The 21,933-nt window shown below is 32.8% G+C and overlaps 1 protein-coding gene across 1 annotated transcript; it reads left to right on the forward strand.

Annotated features, from left to right (window-relative positions):
* Positions 1–15,205: 15,205 nt before the first annotated feature.
* On the forward strand, positions 15,206–19,652 carry TAF15 (TBP-associated factor 15). Its single transcript, XM_088509193.1, has 8 exons — positions 15,206–15,429; positions 15,657–15,826; positions 16,214–16,569; positions 16,686–16,877; positions 17,982–18,065; positions 18,373–18,451; positions 18,531–18,657; positions 19,216–19,652. Exons 2-8 carry the CDS (start codon positions 15,707–15,709, stop codon positions 19,437–19,439), a joined length of 1,182 nt encoding a protein of 393 aa, XP_088365319.1. The 5' UTR covers positions 15,206–15,429; positions 15,657–15,706; the 3' UTR covers positions 19,440–19,652.
* The last annotated feature ends 2,281 nt before the right edge of the window (positions 19,653–21,933 follow it).

The following is a 21,933-nucleotide window of genomic DNA, read 5'->3' on the forward strand; positions in this document are numbered from 1 at the left end:
TTGATTGAATTATGAAGGTAAAATTATATATATATATATATATATATATATATATATATAGAGTATTATTTATAAGAGATAAAGAAAGATGAAATAAGATAAGAAGATAATATAAAGATAAGATAATATAATAAAGGCTACAATTTAAGTATTTAACTAGGTATTCTTTAAAAATTGTACAATATTTAATCTTTTATTATAATAATTTAAAAAATAAAATAAATATATTTAAAATTATAAATAGATTTAGTGTCTTTTTAAAATTAAATACATATTTAAAATACAAACTAAATAAAATTGAAATTTAAAATTTATTTCTGTTTCTATTTAATTATTAATATATTATAATTTAAATACATATTTAAAAATCAAATTATTCCAAATTTAAAATTTTGATTTTAAAATTTTAAAATAAATCTTAAACAATCTAATTATTAAGTAAACTCATACAAAATACTCAAAGAAGCAGAGAAATTACGTTTGCCCACATTGAAAATTCAGAGGTGCACATCGAAAATCCAGAGAAGTCATCCTCCGTCGGTGTTCATTCGCGCCACCTTCCTCTTCCGCGCTCATCCTCGACGTTGCCTTCTTCCTTCTCGACGCTCATTCACAACGCCGCCTTCCCCCTCCTCGTCATCGTTCGTCCGCATTAATGTCGCTATTCGTCCACGCCGAAAACTTATCTAAATGGGTCTCTGATACTATTACTTTTTTTTATTATTTTGTATAAATTTTTTATAAAAATAGAATAAAATGGCCTGAAAAGATTTTCATATATATTGTAATGTTAAATTATTTTTGCATATACAATTTCTGTATTTTGGAAGTGTTTTAAAAATATTTTCTTTATAACTTCATAATTTTAAATGTGTTACAATTATTTTTTTAATGTTTAAATTTAAATTTTAGATTTATATTTTTGGATGTATTTCAAAAATATTTTCTGTATAACTTCATAATTTTAGATGTGTTATAATTATTTTTAATGTTTAAATTTAAATTTTAGATTTAGGATTTTGGACATGTTTTAAAAATATTTTTTGTATAACTTAATAATTTTAGATGTATTACAATTGAAAAAGAAACTACAATTGAAAATATTTTAGTTTGTGTATATAATTATATTCGACCATTCATCACAGGTCTGCATTTTATCAAATGTACAATAAGTAAGGGATTAATTTTTTTCTAAATGAACTGACTTTGAATTTTTTTCTGTATATACAAATTGAAATATTGTAGCAGAATAGAAGAAAGAAGAAAACTGTGTTACCGAGGAAAAAAGAACGTAAAAGAAGGAAATAATAACTAACTATGAAGTGAGTAGGAAGTTAGAGAAATTTTAGTTTTTAAAATTTAAATTAATCTTAATTATAAATGTGTATCCTAAAAAATAGGAATATGTTTTAATTAAAAAATAATTAAATGATATTAAAGGCTGACCAATGGCTGAATTTTGTTGTACAAGTAGCATTTTTTCTAAAGACTAAAATTGTAACTGGATTTGTGTATTTTGTTGGGTTGAATTTGTGGGCGGTGAGACTTCTTTATTGTTGTCATGTGTTAAGGTGGAGGAAGAGTAGGCAAATTGATGGATGGAAGATGTCAATAATCCACACAGCCTGGATGAAACTGTTGAGGAAGACGCGTCTCGCGTATAGAGCGATAAAAAAAAGAGGGCGTGTGAAGCGCAATAAGAGTGCAGATAGAACTGCTAAAACAGAGTGCACATTGAACTGCTGAAGCAAAATACAGACATGACTGCTCAAACATAATATAAATGAAACTGCCGGAAGAAGATGCAAGTCATAATGACTATTCCATGAATGATAGTTGTTTCTTATTATAACAAAATAGGGTATTTGATATTAGATTTTTACTTGGATGAATGTAATAGAGATTGGTTGAATTTTGAGCTAAATTGAAAATTGATTATTCATTATGGTAGGGGGTTAAAAAAGAAAAAATGTGATTTTTTACCGAAAAGATGATAGCTTCTGTATTTTTTTCAAGGAGGATACCATAATAAAATTGTAACTGAATTTATGTATTTTTTTAGACTGAAATTGTGGACTATAAGACTTCTTTTTTGTTGTTATGGATTAAAGTAAAAGAGTAGTTTAATACTAATTAAGATACCGTACAATGAAAACAAAATAAAGATTCAATATATGCAAACTTGATAAATAAATCACGTATATAAATACATCTTAAATAACATGACAATTAATTTTTTGAATATGTTCTATTGCTACATGAAGGGAAAAAATATGGGAAATGTTAGGGGAATAATGACTATTTTGAACAACATGAATAACCACCAATTAAATAAAAATATACTATACTTTTAAATTAATTATCTAAATTTTAATATTAAAATAACCATCTGTACACTAATACAATGAACATCTGATATATCTATTATTTATCTTATTTAATATTTTTATTGTCTATCTATACTTTTCCAAAAAACATAGTTAGAGCCTTCATAAGGAAAAAAAAGAAAAAGAAAAAAGAAATAGAGGGTTTAGGTACAAAGGTAACGAGTGTTAATAATGTAACTTAATGTATGATTCATAATTTATAGCTCTATGTATTAATCAAAACTAACAAATCATAATGACCAAAGAAGAAAAACAATAGAACATTAAATACAAGATTAATACCTTTCCACAAAATAACAATCTGCTAATACTCTCCCTTAAGTTGATGAAAAAATGTTAATGATTCCCAACTTGCTGATTAAGTTCTTAAATAAGATAAGCTGTACAATTTTTGTTAAAACATCAGCAAGCTGATGTCCTGACTTTATATGCACCAGTTTCACGGTACTGTCCTGTACACGTTCTCGAACAAAGTGACATTCATTTTAATATGCTTGGTACACTCATAGAAGGTGGGATTCTCTGCAATGTGGATTGCAGCTTTGCTGTCACAGAAAATGAAAGGCGGATCAACTTGTATCTCAAAATCCTGAAGCAGTCGCATAATCCACACAACTTCAGCAGTGACATTGGCAAGTGCTCGATACTCTGCCTCAGCCGTGGACCTCGAAACGGTGTCTTGTTTCTTCGACTTCCATGAGATTAGAGAATCGCCAAGGAAGACGCAATAGCCGGTAGTGAATCGTCTGGTTTCGGTACACCTTCCCCAATCAGCATCCCCATATGCCTTGACCGATAAAGGGGAAGAAACCGAAAAAAGCAAGCCATGCCAGGTGCAGCCTTCAAATACCTCAAAACATGATAGACAACATCCAAATGGGTAGTGCGAGGAGAAGACATGTATTGGCTCAGCTTGTTCATAGCAAAGCAAATATTCGGTCTTGAAATAGTGAGGTAAAGCAACCTGCCAATCAACCTCCTATATTCTCCCACATCCTCAAGCAAATTCCCATCAGTGACAGTAAGTTTTATGTTTGGATCCAAGGGTACAGAGGCAGGTTTACAATCCAAAAAACCAGTGTCTTCAAGCAAAGAAAGGGTGTAATTTCGATGAGACAAACAAATGCCTTCCTTAGATTTTGCTATCTCCAATCCAAGGAAGTACTTTAAGGGGCCAAGCACCTTGAGTTTGAAAAGTCCTTGCAAAGTTTGCTGAGTTTGGGCAACCATATCACCAAATTTACCAGCAACAATGATGTCGTCGACATATACAAGCACCATAACAAGTGAATCACCTGTTCCTCTATGAAATAGAGAATAATCTGATTTGGACTGAGTGAAACCAGTACCAAGTAAAGCAGTGGAAAACTTGGTAACCCATTGCCTCAAAGCCTGTCTCAAGCCATAAATTGACCTGTTTAGTTTGCATACAAGCTTCTCCCCCTGCTCTCCCTTGCTGGCATATCCCTGAGGTAGTTGCATATACACCTCCTCATCAAGATCACCATTCAAGAAGGCATTATTAATGTCTAGCTGCAACAATTTCCAATTCTTCACAGCAGCAACAACAAGGAGTAAACGAACAGTGGTGAGTTTGGCAACGGGTGAAAAGGTATCCTTATAGTCTACACCAGCTTGTTGAGTGTTTCCTCTAGCAACCAAACGAGCTTTGCATCTATCAACTGACCCATCTTGCTTGCGCTTCACCTTATATACCCATCGACAACTAATACAATGTTTTCCGATCGGAAGCGGAACCACCTCCCATGTACGGTTATTCTCCATAACTTGTAATTCCTCAGCCATAGCCTGTTGCCATTGAAGATACTTGGCAGCTTGGTGATAAAATTGGGGTTCATAAAAATCAGAAACTTGCATACAATAATCCTTATATGCTGGACTCAATCTCTCATAAGAACAAAAGTGCACCATCGCCAAAGGATTCACCACATTGTTGCAATGGTAGTCTGTAAGATAGGTAGGCACACTATGGAGTCGCTGACTTCTTCTCAACGGCTGTGGGTTCTCAGCTTGTGGCTGTGTCACAATAGGGACAGGTGTAGCCGGAGCAACGAGTTGAGGTGTATTAAGGAAAACTTCAATTGGCTTAGGAAGGACATGATCATCAAAAGGATCAGGTAAGGAAGAATAAGTGCTGCCAATCTTGAAGGAAAAATTTAATTCATGAAAAATCACATCCCTTGAAATAAAGAACTTTCTATTCTTGAGATCATAGAGTTTGTACCCTTTGTAACCTCGTGGGTAGCCAATAAAAACTGCTAGAATGGCTCTTGTTGAGAACTTGTTCCTAGAGGAAGGTAAATTCGAAGCATAGGCAAGGCATCCGAACACCTTCAAGTCTTCATATGCGGGTGCCTTATTGTAAAGTAATTGATAAGGGGACTTCCAGCCAAGAGTATAGGAGGGAGATCTATTGATCAAAAAGGCTGTAGTAGTAACACATTCACCCCAGAAATAAATTGGGACACCGGATTGATAATACAAGCTCCTTGCCACATTCAAAAGATGTTGATGCTTCCGTTCCACCACCGAGTTTTGTTGTGGTCGCTCAACACAACTGAATTGGTGGAGAGAACCTTTTGATTTTAAGAAATCAGTAAGAGATAACTTAGGTGCATTGTCAGACCAAATCTTCTTAATCACACAGCCAAACTGAGTGTGAACCATGGCAAAAAATTCTTTAATGATGGTCGTAGCATCAGACTTGGCTTTCAACAAATAAATCCAGGTATATTGACTATGATCATCTACCAAAGTGAGAAAATACCGCTCCCCCAAATGCGTAGCAACATGATAAGGACCCCAAGTGTCGCAGTGTATCAATGAGAAGCATTCCGACTCCTGATTATTGTTGGAAACAAATGGCAACCGTTTTTGCTTGGACAAGGACATATGTCACAAAGTGAATTTTTATTAGAAGATGAAGAATTACAATTCAAGGGCAAATGTTGCAAAACAGGAAAAGATAGGTGGCCTAATATATGATGCCATAATATTGCACTTATTGCATTACAAGGATCAGAAATGGCTAACGTATTCGCACAATCGGCACTATTACATGTAGGTTCATTAACATTGACAACTGGTGTGTGTGTGTGTGTAAACATACAATCCGTGTTTCAATTCACCTTTCCCAATCATCTTGGAGTTCAGGTGGTCCTGAATCACAAAACCAACATCAGAAAGAAGAATATAAAAATGCTGCTTTAATAACAAGGAACTCACTGAAATCAGGTTAATTTTGAATGAAGGCACATACAAAACTTCAGTGAGTGTGAGGGTTTGAGATAAGGAAACAGAACCAGAAGCAAGCACAGGTACGCGAGTATGATCAGGGAGAACCACAAACTTATTTGCAAACCAAATTGAAGGTTTGAAATTGTCCAAAGTACAGGTCACATGGCAAGTAGCGCCAGAATCTAAGATCCATGATTTAACTCCAAGTGCATAAATTAAAGCAGCAGAGAAAAGTTTACCTTCCCCTGCGCTTGAAGCTTCAGCAGTGATAATAGGGGGCATTGTGGATGGAACTTGTGTGGATAATAGTGATATTAATTGTTGATACTGTTGAGAAGTGAGCTGAAGAGGAATGTCCTGACTTGTGTCCACATGATTGACCCGAACTGTGGCTGGACTTTGCTTCTTGTAATTAGGTGGATAACCATGTAACTTGTAGCATTTATCCTTGGTGTGGCTGAGTAAACCGCATTGAGCACAGAGCGGCTTATCTTTCTTCCCTGGACGGATCTTGGAGTTATACTGTGTGTTCTTCACGGCAAAAGCCAGTTGCGTCTCATTGCTTGTTGGAGGAGCAAGAGTCAATCCTCGTTGCCGCTCTTCTTGAACGATTAGCGAGAAAACTTCAGAGATGCTAGGCAAAGGCTTCATCAACAGAATTTGGCTCCGAACTTGATGGTACACATCATTCAACCCCATCAAGAAGACAAGAACATATTCCTCATCAGCATGAGCTAAAAATTCACGAGCACCACCACAATTACAGTGTACTGAAGGTCGAAAATGGCATAATTCCTCCCACACACACTTCAGCTTAGTAAAAAATTGAGAGATAGAGAGAGAATCCTGTTTCAGATTGATTAACTCTTTTCGCAGTTCATAGATTCGAGGACGGTTCTTTTGCTGAAATCGGTGACCTAGATCTATCCAAATCTCATGAGCAGAACCAGCAAAGATCAAGCTCGATGCGATCTCCTTGGAGACAGAGTTGAGAATCCAGGTGCTGACGATGTCATTCAGACGATGCCAGTGGAGCTTGAAAGAGTGAGACGCACCTTCCTCAGGCGGCAGAATCGTGCCGTCAACGAATCCAAGTTTGTTTTTGCCATTGAGCGCCATTTCCATCGATCTCTTCCATGAAGGATAATTGTCACCGGTGAGCATTTGCGTGACCAAGGCAAGGTTCGGTTGATCGAAGGAATGGAGCAGAAAAGGATTGGCGTCATCGATCACCGCCATTGCAGAAAGAAAATTGAAGGTTGGAGAGAAGGGAAAAGATAAGAAATAGAAGAAGGTTCGAGAAGAGAGGGAAAGTGAAAGGGGAAAAGAAGGTTCGAGAAAGAGGGAAGAAGATCAGAGAAGAACGCAGAGAAGTATGAGAAATTCTTCTGATACCATGTTGGAACCAAAATTGGTACTGAAAATGATTTTCTGCTGCATCTCTATTAGCTTTGGGTGGAATATATACACATACACACATCAGGCTAACAAACTAACAGACTAGGCTAACAAACTAACAAACCCCTAATCTAACGGAAAAGATTCCTCTCTAAATAAGGCTAATTAACTGCAGTAAATAAATAATAATCTGCTAATAACAATTGTAAAAATGAAAATTGCTTACTTGAAATAAAGGTTAATATCTAACAATACTCTAGTAGTTTATGAGTGCATGCATTATCTTAAATAAAAAAAAGTCAAGCTTGTAGAATAAAATGACTCTTAAATTAGATATGAGTAAGATTTATAATAGAGTTAAGTGAAATTTTTTATAGTTTATTATGGAAAGGAGATCTTGATGTTAGATGGATTTTGTGGATTAAAGAACTGGTTTTTATTGTTTCTTACTCTGTACTTATGGAAGGTCAACCCAATGACTTCTTCAAGCTAACAAAGAGTATCCGTCAAGGAGATTTCCTATTACTATATCTTTTTCTTTTCTATGTGGAAGGTCTTTCCTTTCTGCTATACAGGATAGAGCAAAATAGAGCTATTTAGGAGATACAAATTTATAAAAGATGTCCGGCGATCAACCACCTCCTTTTCGCAGATGATTCGGTTTTATTTTGTAAAACATTGGGAGAATCATGTGCTAATATTCTGACTCTACTCTATGACTACGTGATCATTAGTGGTCAGAAAGTCAACTTGAACAAAATGCGCAATATTTTTCAGTCACAACACCCCTCTTCCTACCAAACAATAATTAGCAAACTCTCTGAATATTATTTATATAGGAGCTCAGGTCAAATACCTAGGTTTTCCTTCGATTATCCATAGATCTAAAAAAATCACTTTTGAAGTCATTAAAGGTAAGGTTCAGAAAAAAAGTTCAATCTTGGAAGAAAAATCTATTGTCAAGGGGTGAAAGACATGTTCTGATTAAACACTTTATCCTGTTTTAAGTTATTTAACTCTCTTTTAGATGAAATCCACAGGATTTTAACACAATTCTAGTGGGAATAAAGAGGATCAGAGAGGAAAATGACATGGATCGGCTGTGATAAAATGATGAGATTCGATAGAGAAAGTAGTTTAGGGTTTAAGAACTTGCGAGCTCAAAATATAGCTCTATTCGGGAAGCAATTTTAGAGGCTGACCGTTAATCCTAACGCTCTTATCAGTTGAATGCGAAAGGGTAAATACTTCATATATAAATCACCATTAACGATAAAAAAAGGGGTAAACTCATCCTAGGAATGGCAGAACATTTTGGAGGGTCGAAAAGTAACGGAAAAAGGTTTGAGGTGAAACATCGGGTCAGGAAAAGAGATTAACATTTGGCACGATCCCTGGTTCCCCCTGCCTTCCCCCTTACCCATATCATATCAGCCTCAGCAATCAACCCAGCAATATCAGTTTTGCAGGAATCAATAGAGTGAAGGATCTACTAATCTCAGATAGAAGATGGAACAGGGAGATTTTGGAATCAATTTTTTTCCTTGGAATAAGCTCTTGAATCCTCTCCATTGAGCTTAATAACGATGGGAATGACTTTGTGAGCTGGCTTTGAACTCGAAAAAGATGTATGATATAGCATCTGGTTATCTGGTAGCATATAGCTTCACACACGAGTCGATTGAACAACTCTCTACGATTATGCAAAACTCTATGATTTGGAGGAAAAACTAGGGACTAAAGTTGCCAACAAAAATTAAAACATTTGTGAAGATCTGTGCATGAAATATTACACGTTCTTAGTCTCATTTACCAATTGTTCCATTCGATGCCATTGTTGTGTCCTAGGTGCAAAATAGCGCTGAAAACTATCACCCATTGTTTACCATGGTGCGACCTTACTCAGGAATTTTGGAATGAAGTGGATTCAAAATTGACACCTCCACTGCAAGGAGAACCAACTTTTGCGGTGTGGTGGCTCCGGGTTCTATCAGATGTTGGAGTGGAGAGAGTTTGGCATGATACCCTCAATTTCTTTGGTGCTCTTAATTGGTGATTGTGGATAACACGAAATAATGAAGTGTTTGAAGGTGAAAAGACTTCTGCCCAATAAATTCTAATCTTACCTACAAAGTTCTTGGGGAAAATTAACCAGAATTAAGTTCTGTAGCGTTCTAGTGTTTCTCTTTTTTTTTTTCAATTTTTAATTTATATTTTAGCCGATTAAATTTTTATAGTGGTACTTGAGATTCACGACTTTTATTATTTTAGTCCTTTAGATTCAAAAGTCCCCGAGATCCAGTTCCAGGCACCATATTAGTCCCTGAACCCTTTTCGATTTGAGTCAACAAACGGAATGTTGATCTCAGTAGCTCTGACTTGCTACGCTAGACACATGGCTAAATAGCGTCTTTTCATTTTAGATCTTAAATAATACAAAAATATGGTCGTTTTGGAGAATGAATAGAGATAAAATGATTTGCACACATATAAACTCTTATTCCTCTTCGTCATATTTAAGTGCCAAAACAAAACAACGTTGTTTAGCCATGTGTACGGCGTGGCAAATCAGAGCTAATTCAGCACTTAATTTGCTTCTATTAGAAAGAGTCGAAGGACCAATATGGTGCCTAAAACTGAATCTCAGGGACCAATATAGGTCATTTTGAATTTGAGGGATTAAAATGGTGAAAGCTCTGAATTTTAGGGACCATTTTGGAGATTTAGTCTATTTTAGCCGTTTATGGCTTTACTTGGGAGAACTTCATTACTGTTTTATTTGTCCCACATCAGACTGTGTATCACTTCTATCAAGTAATGCAATTATCTTACTTTTGAAAAAAAAATACGTTTAGAGAAAATACCCAAACTTCGTCCTTATCCATTTTTACGAAGCACAAAGTGATTCCTGTAAAAAAAAAAAGACACTTCGACTTTCAATCTTTTTATTTTGAAACAATACGATTCTTCTGTTAAAAAATCCGTTAAATAAAAAAATAGTTTTGTGGGAGTTTTAAACTCCCACAAACTATTATTAAATTTGTTTTTGAAGAATTCCTTCACTTATGGTAGTTAAGTGAAGAAAGATGATGGAAATAATGTCTCAAGAAAAAAAGTAATTGTAATACGAATACTTTTTAAAGGAAAAAATAATATCGAATAAGAAATAAAATAAGAGAATATTAATGTTAATAATATTGGTATTGGTTATGATAATTGTAGAAGAGATAATAATGATGATAAAGTATAGTTACATAATAGAAATAATAGAGGTAGAAGTGATAATGATGAAGATAAAGAAGGTAGTGGTAGTAGCGGTCATAGTTAGTTATATTGTTGGAAAAAATATGAAAGTTTAAAACTTTCACAAAATACAAATAAAATTTTCAGAAAACTAATTATTATTATTATTTAACAGATTTTTTAATAGAAAAATCGTATTATCCCAAAATAAAAAGGTTGAGACCTAAAATGTCCATTTTTTTTCATAAAAATTGCTTTGTCCTTCGTAAAAATGAACAAAAATCGAATTAAATCTTTACTCAAATGCTTACTTTAATGGAAAAAAAATTTAAATAAAATAGATTCCAAATGTCTAACTAAATAATGTTACATACAAATAAAAAAAAGGTGATCACGAGGGATACTTAGGGTCCGTTTGGAAACTCTATAAGTAACTTTTTTTAACTTTTGACTTATAAAAAGTGGTAGTATTAATGTCTGGTGCAATTTTCAAAACCAAATTGCAACTTTCTAAGAAGCTATTTTGGAGCTTATAGAGAAGTTAAAAAAAAATGACTTCTCTCATAATACTTCTACTTTTTATTACATTTCTATAAAATAAGCACTTTTAGAGTTAAAAATCCAAACACAAAATAACTTATTTATAAGTTATTTTTAACAGAATCATTTATTGTTTAAGTTATTTTATCAAAAGGAACTTAATTAAGTTGGTTACCCAAACTGGACCTTAGGCCCAGTTTGGATAAACAACTTAATTAAGTTACTTTTGAAGAAATAACTTAAACAATAAATGCTTATACACAAAATAACTTATACAATTAAGTTATTTTGTGTTTGGTTTTTTAGTTCTAAAAATACTTATTTTAAGAGAAAAGTGATAAAAAAACTTTTTATTATGAGAGTAATTATTTTTTTTTAACTTCTTCTTAAGCACTAAAATAGCTTTTTAAAAAATCGCAATTTTATTTTGAAAATTGTATCAGACATTAATACTACACATTTTCATAAATTAAAAATTAAAAAAGTCACTTATAAATCTATCCAAACGAACGCTTAATAGAAGAATAAAAGAAATTAAGGCTAGGTACTCATTAGTCAAATTTCCTTAAAGACAAAGATACTTATGGATCACAATCATAGCATAGAGAATAATATAAATGAATATGTAACATATAATTGAAAAACAAAAAATTAGAAAAGCCAATTCGCACATGGGCTTGATATTAAAAAAGAAAAAAACTGAAAATTATAAAGGTAATTCACCTTGACAAATTTTCTTTCTCAAAAATAAAAAACTTTCATTTTGCCACACAAATTAATAATTTAAAAATATCTTCGGCAATTTTACTTTTTCTTCTATTCCCATAAATTTCCCATAATCTTCATTGGATTTTGGATTTCACTTATCATTCAACGATATTAATTTTTTTTATCTATTTTTTTAATCCCTAACTATATAATAAAATTATACATTCAAGTCATAATCCTAATCAAATTCAACCAAATATGATTTAATAATCAAAATCGTCTCTGAAAGATACTTCAATTTCCATTTTTATCCCCTAAAGATATTCTACCTGATCACGTTTGTCCTTCCGTCATCTCCTTCACTGAGTTGGCAAATATCCGCTGACATATGTCGTTAAACGTGACAGACAATCAAAACGACGCAGTTTTGGTACAAAACTCTCCTAGCCTTGAAACGTCGCCGTTTAGTCTTTAGAAGAGAGATTCAAACGTACTTGAGAGCTAGCTTTCTGTAAGCAGTTTTAATTTCTTGATCAAAAGAGTCCCTTGACATAGACAACACCTCATATGGGTCACGACGATTTGCTGGGGTAGACGGTCCTTCCAATTTTGAACCCATCTCCATTAACCAGCCAGTCACTCCCTTTCTCTCTACCCTCTTTAAACACAGAGCTAAACCCAAAAATGATAAAAAAAATCACCTTTTAAATTTCGAACACTATTGTGGCATGTTATTCATCGACCTAAGCGAGAGAATTCAAAATTTAAAGATAGATGAAGGGGAGCTCCGAAAGAAAGCAAGGAATTCAAAAAGTCATTGGATCGAGCATGGTTTATGGTTTCCTTGGAATGGAAAAAAAGTGGAGATTTTGCGAGGTATGAACTTGGGGATCTAAGGGAAGGTGCATGAAGGTGAGGTCAATTTGAAATGAAATCGGAGATGGAAAAGAAAAGGGTTGGATTAGGTTTGAATTTTCAGGAGAGAAAAAAGAAGAAGGAGATGATGATGGGGTAAGGCTTTGCAACGTTTGAATCTCTCTTCTGAAGACTAAATGGCGATGTTTCAAGGTTAAGAGATCTTTGTACCAAAATTACGTCGTTTTGATTGTCTGCCACGTTGGCAGCTAACGACACACGTCAGCAGACGTTTGCCAACTCAGCGAAGGAGATGACGGAAGGACGAACGTGACTAGGTAGGGTATCTTTGGCTAACGAATTCGATTAATTTTATCTTTCGAAGACGAAAATGAAAATCGGGATATCTTTCAAGGACGATTTTGACTATTAACTCAACCAAATATTTTAAATTCATGCACTTGTTGTCGCTTCTTCTTTTTCTTCTTATTCTTCTTCTTCTTCGTTATCTTTCTCTTTCGTTATCGTCATCACCAACAACACTACACTTCATCCTCCTTCTTTTTTCATTTGAATTTCTTCTTCTCCTTCCTTTTTCTTCTCCTCCTCCATCATCATCATCATTATGATCATCATCGTTATCGTTATCATCATATTTTTCTTATACATATCGTCGTTATTGTTATCGTCATTATTGTTATTGTTGAATTTTTACCATGTTTATGATGTTGTCTAATCCAAAATTGATTTTCGATGTGTTTTTGTTCATGATTCAGTCTTGTTTGTGTGATTGTTTTCAAACTGAGTTAATTGTGTCGTAATTATTATGTAATTTCGGTTCATTTATGAGTTAATTGTGTTGCAATTTATTATGTGATTTCGGTTCATTTCTGAGTTAATTGTATTGCAATCATTATATAATTTCGGTTCATTTTTTAGTGAATTAAAGTATATTTGGACTCGTTGTCCTGCACATTCAAAACCCTTTCTCCTCTTTATTAAGGTGTATTTAGACTCGTCATGCACAATTCAAAACCCTTTATCCTCATCTTTTACTGCTGCTGCTTCTTCTTAATCATCTTTTTCTTCTTCATATTCACCTTCTTATTTCATTTTCTCAAAATTCTTTTTGATTTACTCTTTTTTTATAGGAATAAAACCAAGAAAAAGAGAAAAAATATCAAACAAAAGAAAGAAGTAAAAAAATATTAATGACGTTCTCTGATCCAAAATTAATTTTGAATGTGTTTTTGTTCATGATTTAGTCTTATTTATGTGTTTATTTTCGAATTGAGTTTATGTACCCTAATCATTATGATAAATTTCGATTCATTTTTGAGTTAACTGTGTCGCAATTTTTATATAATTTCGATTTATTTATGAGTTAATTGTGTCGCAATCATTATATAATTTCAATTCATTTATGAGTGAATTAAGGTGCATTTGAACTTGTTGTCCTGCACAATTCAAAACTCTTTCTCCTCATCTTCTACTGCTTCTCATCTTCTTTTTCATCATTTTCTTCTTCATCTTCTCCTTCTTATTTCATTTTCTCAAAATTCTTCTTGATTTACTCAAATTTAACACAATTTTTGAGTTTATGTGTTAAATTTGAGTTTAGCTCTTGGACAAGGTCTTAGAAAATAAGTAAAATTAAATAGAAAAAACATAAGAAATAATGAATACAATAAATATCTTTTAAGTATTTTACAAAGACAGAGAAAAAAGCATTTCATCAACCTTCACAACTCTAGAAAATGAAATCTCCCAAACAATTCTGATATGAATTATGAATTTAATATAAGATACCATGAATATACTCTTTTTCTCTAAAAGATATTTTTTAAAAATATTTTTCTCTATTGTAGCTAAATTCTCCTCAGTTTATGTTGAAAATATTTTTCTCTAAAATATTTTTTTAAAAATATTTTTCTCTAAAATATTTTTTTAAAAATATTTTTCTCTATGCAAAAATTTCTAAGTTTATGTTGAAAATATTTTATTATTAACATCCATTGCTTCTCAAACCTGCAGATTTTTTATCATTGTTCTCTGCTTCTCTTTCTTTCTGAGTTAATTGTGTCGCAATTATTATGTAATTTCTGTTCATTTATGAGTTAATTGTGACGTAATTATTATATAATTTTGATTTATTTTTGAGTGAATTGAGGTGTATTTAGACACGTTGTCTTACACAATTTAAAGTTTTTTCTCCTTACCTTATACTGCAATAACAACGATTATAACAGCAACAAAAGAATAATGATAAAAAGAAAACACGTGAAGAAAGAGAAGGAGAAAAAAAAGAACAACAACGATAATGTAGTCATATAATTATATTCTTTTTAATAAGAATAATTTTGTTGGTGTTGAATCCATTTAATTAGATTTAGATGACCATGATATTGTTTGAATAGGTAGCAAGTATGAGAAAAATGTAAGTTGCTCTAAACTGTGTAAGGAAATTAAGAAAAGAAATATTTTTTTTATCAATCAACCATATTAAATTTCTTTTACTCATTTTTCTATAAAATATTTATAGAGTATAATTTATTATTGGGCATTTGTCTTGTCATAAATTATTTTTAATATGGAAAGAGAGATGGTGTTTTGGTTGAATATTGATATTTGAAGTGTATTACAGTAGTATGGACAAATCATTCAACACGCCCCCACGTGTTGCAACACGCCCCCCACGTGTTGGCTTCCCACCCAAAAAATCCACCCATCTGTAATTACACCAAATACTCCTATTTTTAACAAAAACACCAATATTTTTTCCATACAAAAAAAATTAGCCTTGTCTTGTTGTTACTAATTAAAAAAATATAAGAAAAGAGGGTAGAAAAGAAATAAAAAAAGAAAGAAAGAAAGAAAGTAAGAAGGATTGGCATTTGAGTTTTGAGGCGGAGTGAGGAGAACAGAGAAGTAGTGTGGCTGCAAGAGGAGGAGGAGAAGAAGAAGAAGAAGACAACCCTGACAGCACAAACTCACAGATCTATTGCTTTCTGCTTCCGTCAATTCGTTCATCCAGTTCCGCGTAACTTCTCAATTTCCATTTGCCCTTTTTTAAAATCTTACTCCGCAATAATTTCGTTTTCCTGAGGCCAAAACGCAAGCTTCAATCGTCATTTCCAATTGATGTATTCAATATTTCGATACTTTAGACTTGTGCACTCTGCGATTTTCAACTGATGAAGCTTCTTTAGTGTTATTTCAAGATTTATTTATTTAATTAATTTGCGTGTGCGTGTGTGGTTTTGTTAGGGCTCTGTCGTGGTTCACTGTTGGTTCTGTTTCATGAAATTGAAACCCTAATGGCAAGCCATCAAGGGAAAGTTCCTCCTTCGAATGGGTCTGTGTATGTATGCAACTTGCCTTTTGGCACTGACGAAACCATGTTGGCTGAGTATTTTGGCACCATTGGTTTGATCAAGGTATGGATTCGATGCACCTATACTTCAAAATTCGTACTATCTTATTGTTTTGATTTCATTATTATTATTATTATTATTATTATTATTATTATTATTATTATTATTATTATTATGAAAAAAAACAGAAATTTGCCTTTTCTTTTGTTAATACATAATATTGATGTCATATTGTTAATGTATTTGTATGTAAAATGATGTTATTTTAATCTGTGCAAAGCAAGGTTTTATTTGGGGTTTATATATATGAATATGAAGACTGAAGCACACAATAATTTGGAGTTTTTGATGAATTGATTGATGTTTATTGCATTTCTGCCCCCCTTCTATATCCTTTGCACGATATTCTCCTTCTGAACAATCGGTCCTATTTCATCTGATGTTTTGCAGAAAGATAAACGGACCGGGAGGCCTAAAATATGGTTATATCGAGACAAAGAGACTAATGAACCAAAGGGAGATGCCACTGTAACATATGAAGATCCACATGCAGCTGTAGCTGCTGTTGAATGGTTTAACAACAAGGATTTTCATGGTAGTACAATTGGAGTTTTTATAGCTGAGTCAAAAAACAAAGACGAGCAAGCCTATAATTCAGTGGCAGAACCGGCTGTTGCTGGTAATGTTGGTGGGCTAGAGGAAACTACTAGAGATGTTAATGGGGGTAGTGGAAGAGGTAGAGGTCAAATTGATTCTTCTGGCAAGGCTTGGCAACAAGAGGGCGATTGGTTGTGTCCGAATACCAGGTCTGTGATATATGAGATTGGTGAGCAGCTCTTTCTTGCTCTTTTACATTATGTTTTTCACTCTTTCCTTAGACAATTGAGTGTGGAGAGAATAACCATTTTTCTTCTCATATCAGTTGCTCCAATGTAAATTTTGCTTTTCGTGGTGCTTGCAATCGCTGTGGAAGTGCTCGTCCAGTTGGTGCTGCTGGTGTTGCTGGGGGTGGTGGCCGTGGCAAGGGACGTGCCAGTCAAGGTCAAGAGTCAGGGGGTGTTGGCCGTCCAGTTACCGGGGGACTCTTTGGGCCGAATGACTGGCCTTGTCCAATGTATGATTTATACACATTGCTCTCACATTCTCTTTCTTTTTTGTCTAATTCCTCTATAACCAGTTTTCATTCAGAATTTCTCTTTTAAATTCAATTTTATTAGGAGTAATAATTTGTAGAGTTTCATTAAGTACAAAACATGCTGATTACTTGCTTAGCTACATACGTTCATCAATTTATTACATGTTTTCTTATAATGGTTAGGAAGTAGCTTAGGCAAACTTTTTAAACAGGGTAGATTGGTACATGATTGTGAGATATATGTTCATATGTATGGTACATAACCTAACCTGTATATGTGCATAAAGATGACCGAAACAGGTGTTACTGCTTCCCTTATTTGGTGCCGATTCATTGTAAATGCTTTTGCACTTAATAAGTTTAGCGTCATGATATTTGCCAATTTTAATGAGAAAGTTTAGATGCCACCTTATGTATAGGATCCATATTGCAGTGCATTTTGTCTTAAATATCAATTTTGGCATATCCCAATCTAGTCTTAGCATCCCATGACAAATAGCCCCTGCTATTCCAGTTATCTGTAACTTGTATAGGAAAGAACAATTGTGTGACTGAATGTAAATCTGGATGCCTTTCCAAATTCAATTGAGGTCAGTTGGTTCTGTCACAACTTTGTGTTTAGCTATAGATGATAGGATGATACACTAAAATTGACCTCCGGTTTTATTCGAAAAAATACCAGTGAGGTAAGCAGTTATTCCTTTGACTCGTGTGTTATCCTTTTTTATTGATGGTTATGTGGCCCTATTTTCTAATTGTCATCTGTCCTTACGGGACAGTTGATTTTACATTTTCGCTGCATTTTTATTCCAGTTGTTACAATATAGGTGGCATTGTTGCTAACTATTGGCGGCACTTGGGAGATTATGCATGTTGGTTATGATCTGTGGTGATTTCTATCATCACCTGTTGTCTTTGTTATTCACAAAATTTATTCATTCACATGTATTTTGTTATTTTACACATTGCCTGTGGTAGTTATCCCTAACACTCAAACTTGGACACAAACGTGTCCCTGTAGTTCTTTTTTCAAATATTAATTCAGTGTAATGATTTCTGTTTCTTGTGCTCTTTTTCCTTTAGGTGTGGTAACATCAATTGGGCGAAGCGGACTAAATGCAATATTTGCAATACAAATAAGCCTGGCCATAATGAGGGTGGTGTAAGGTAGTGTATCCAATATATTCTCTTTCTCTGGTGATAGGAGATATAAGACTCTGTGATTAGTTTGCACTGACAATTTATAGGAAAACGAAGTTTCAGTTATTGATTCAGTTTTTTCTTTGTTAGTCCTGTTTATTTTGATTAGAAATTTCAAAATATCATATTTGCCATATCATACTTCTTCCCGTCATTTTAATTATGATGTTGCATTAAATGTCCACCTTACTGTTCATCTCGTTACACTTCATTTATTATGAAACCGTCAGAATGACTATGCTAACTTATGGATTGTTTTCTCTAACCTAAACAGAGGAGGGCGAGGTGGAGGTTACAAAGAGCTGGATGAAGAAGAAATTGAGGAAACTAGACGTCGTAGGCGGGAGGCTGAAGTAAGATTGATTAAAAGTTAGATTCATACAAGTTATGGATGTTACCCTGGTTTTTACGATCTTGCTTGTTTAATGTCAGGATGATGGGGAGTTGTATGATGAATTTGGAAATCTTAAGAAGAAATTCCGTGCTAAAACACAGCAGGCTGAAGCTGCAAGAGTGCTTCCTGGTTCAGGGCGTGCTGGGTGGGAGGTTGAGGACCTAGGTATTCATATACATTCATGATCACATATCTTTTATATTTCCTCTTGATATTTCAGTTTCATTTTCCCTTTTTAGCAGCCTTGTTTCTCAGACTTTATGTCAACTGTTGTTTGTCATTATATCTGATTTTCCTTTCAATCCATGCATAGGACTAAATTTAAAGTGGTTTTTGGTAATCTTGCTGTACATATACCAGTTAACTGTTGGACTCTACTTCCAAAGTCCTACATAAAACTAAATAAAAGTGGTTGTTAAGGCGCAATGGCGTTGTTTGATCCATAAAGCCAACCCCGCCTAGTGGGATAAGGCTTTGTTATTGTTGTTGTTAGTTTTGGAGCATATTGCAAGGACTTACGGAGGATTGCCTTGTTAACTTGGCTCTCATTGTTAAGTCCTGTGAGGATATTTAGAGCTCTTAGTTTCAAGTTAGAATACCTAATTCATCAAAAGAGAGCTAAGTTATTTGACGCAGTGACTGGTGATCATTGACGAGTTCAAATGAAGTTATGAATTGGTTCGGATGGCATTAACCAAGTGACGATGTAAATACCAATGGCAGGGATTGACAGGGATTCCAGAGAAAGAAGTAGAGACAGGGTGAGAGATCGTAATGATGGGGAGAGCAGGAACAGAGATCGAAATGAAAAAGAGAGGCCAAGCAGTCGGATCAGAGAGAGGGACAGGGGAAGGGATCGTGACTGGGATTATGATGATCGAGATAGAGATTATGGCCGTGATCGAGACCGGGACCGGGACCGGGACCGGGGTAGGCATCGTCACTAAACTTAGATGTAGAAGGGCATTTTTATGGATTGGCTATTATGATGAACTTGTGTTGGGTCTTTTTGTGCAAGGATTCCAATTGCTTTGAATCATATCCTTTCATGTGGGGATTTACATCATTTCATCTGATGAACGCCCATTTTACTTGGCATGTAGCTTTTGTAGAAACTTCGATATATTTTTTATGTGATTAGTTGTTACTTGCAAGGACAACATATCTGTCTGAGAATGTTCGCCTTCGGCTTGCATGAATTTTGAGTGTCATTAACGCCCATTTTACTTGGCATTTAGCATTTGTAGAATCTTTGATTTTTTTTTTTTTTGAGATTGGTTGTTAGTTGCAAGGACAAAATTTCTGTTTGAGAATGTTCGTCTTTTTCCCTCTCTCTCATTTAATGGTTAGTGTTTCTCCATGCAACTATGTTAAGGAACACTAAAAATTAGTTATGAAATTGGTTATATGTATAAAATATGGTAAAAACTCAGGTAAATTGATTTCACGTGAAGTTGATACCTCAAAGTCATTAGATAAAAATTTAATCAAATCAGTCAAATCATCTAACGGCTTTCAAGTATTAATTTCACGTGAAGTCGACTGCACTTGAGTTTTCACCGTAAAATATATATTGAAATATAATATATTTATATATAAATATATAATAATTAATTTGGTAGCTGATTTTTAGTATGTATTGTATATAGCATATAGCATTTTTATTCTGCATATAGTGGCGAAAACGATTGGGTTTTAGATTAAGACGAATTTGATTTTTGATTTATAGCGTAAATATGTGGTCTAAATTTATATCTATTATTTATTATATGCATTCTTTCATATTTGAGATTGATTTGTTTAAAGATACAATAAGCCTAAAAATTTGTTTCATGAATTATAATAAAAAGTTATAAACTTATAATTTTAAATAAATGTTAAATATATTTTAGAATTTATAATTTATAGTTTATTAGTATATTAACCATGTTCATAATCATATTTACAACTATAGTATATAAAGTTATAAATATAAATTAGCTTTAAAATTAGAGTTTAATTTTGATGCACCAATAATGTAAAGTGTATTACGCAGTCGTGCGATTAATGTGAAATGTAGTTATTTTTTACTAATGTGGCGTTATATAATTGGATTTAGATGATTATTTAAGCGATTAATATGAAAAATAGTTATTTTTACTGATGTGATATTACATAATTAGATGCACTTGTAAAATTACTGACCGTGAATCACAATTAAATTCTTAAAATTATACTTAAAAAATAATATCTAAACCATATATATATATTAGACCTAGACCCGGCGAAGTAGCAAGTTTGAGTATTTGAACATTTTCTTAATAAAAGAAATGAATTAGTACGAAATTGAAAACATATACAATTTTATATAACAAATCCACCAAATATCAACAAAACACAAAATTATCTCATGATCCAAAAATTTTTAAAACAATAGTTGTTGTCCACAAGTTATAATTACCAAAATATTATATATATAATAATTCATTGGAAGGTCGTTAAATAAAGTTTAAATTTACGATAAATTTAATTTTTTATTTGTCAAATTAATAAATTAAACGGCCCACCTAATACATTTTATGTATTTTTTCAAAGTCTATTGTCTAACTTATTTAATAAATTTTTTTATTGTTAAAATTTAAATATAAAATTTCTTACTTCAAACATAAAATATTTATCCTATTAACTAATCTCACATTTCTACAATATTATACGCATTTCATAAATTAAAATGTGAAATAATAATTTAATTTTTATAATTTTTTGAATCCAGAATCCAACCAAATTAAATCCAATAAATGCGTACCAATCAAGGCGATATTATAAAGGGAAAAAGACTTGTAAAATAAAAGAAAGAAAAAATGGAAAAAGAAAAAATAGAACGGAGAAGAGTGAAGATTTGAAAATCAAATCAAAGTTGAATTGACGATATTAGTGTTACCTAAAAAAAAAAGGAAAATCGAAATTGAAGTGTTCTACCGTGTAACAAAATCAAAATTGAAATAGGCACGGGGTAATAAGTAATAACACACGTGGGGTAAGGTTCGGCTATAAGGAACCGCCATGTCGCCAATACCTCCTCCGTTCTCCCAAATCTTAAAGCAGTTTTGTTTTAGATTTTCTCTCTCTCATTAATTAATAACTCTCCTACATTAACATTATATTATAAATAAATATATTATTTTTAATTAAATAATTTATATATTAATTTTATGCTTTAGAATAAAATTTAACACAAATAACCAATCTTATATTATTATATTTATAAAAAAATTAAATATAAAAATTTTATTTAAAAAATAATTTTAATACATAAATTTAAAGTAATAATTATATAAAATTAATTTTTATACTGTTAATATATTAATATTAAATTTAAAATTAATTCACAATATGAATAAAAAACAAAACAAAGAATACATAATAAGAATATTTATTTGTTTCTAAAATATAAAAAATTTC

This window comes from Arachis ipaensis, chromosome B3 (genome assembly GCF_059453495.1).
Source record: "Arachis ipaensis isolate K30076 ecotype BB chromosome B3, ASM5945349v1, whole genome shotgun sequence".
In the NCBI taxonomy this organism is placed as follows: Eukaryota; Viridiplantae; Streptophyta; class Magnoliopsida; order Fabales; family Fabaceae; genus Arachis; species Arachis ipaensis.

Excerpts from the sequence above, each read along its gene's own strand:
- TAF15 (XM_088509193.1), top strand. The coding sequence starts at position 15,707 with ATGGCAAGCCATCAAGGGAAAGTTCCTCCTTCGAATGGGTCTGTGTAT. Across the intron at positions 16,878-17,981 it reads AATGACTGGCCTTGTCCAAT|GTGTGGTAACATCAATTGGG; the intron begins GTATGATTTATA and ends TTTTTCCTTTAG. Across the intron at positions 18,658-19,215 it reads GTGGGAGGTTGAGGACCTAG|GGATTGACAGGGATTCCAGA; the intron begins GTATTCATATAC and ends TACCAATGGCAG.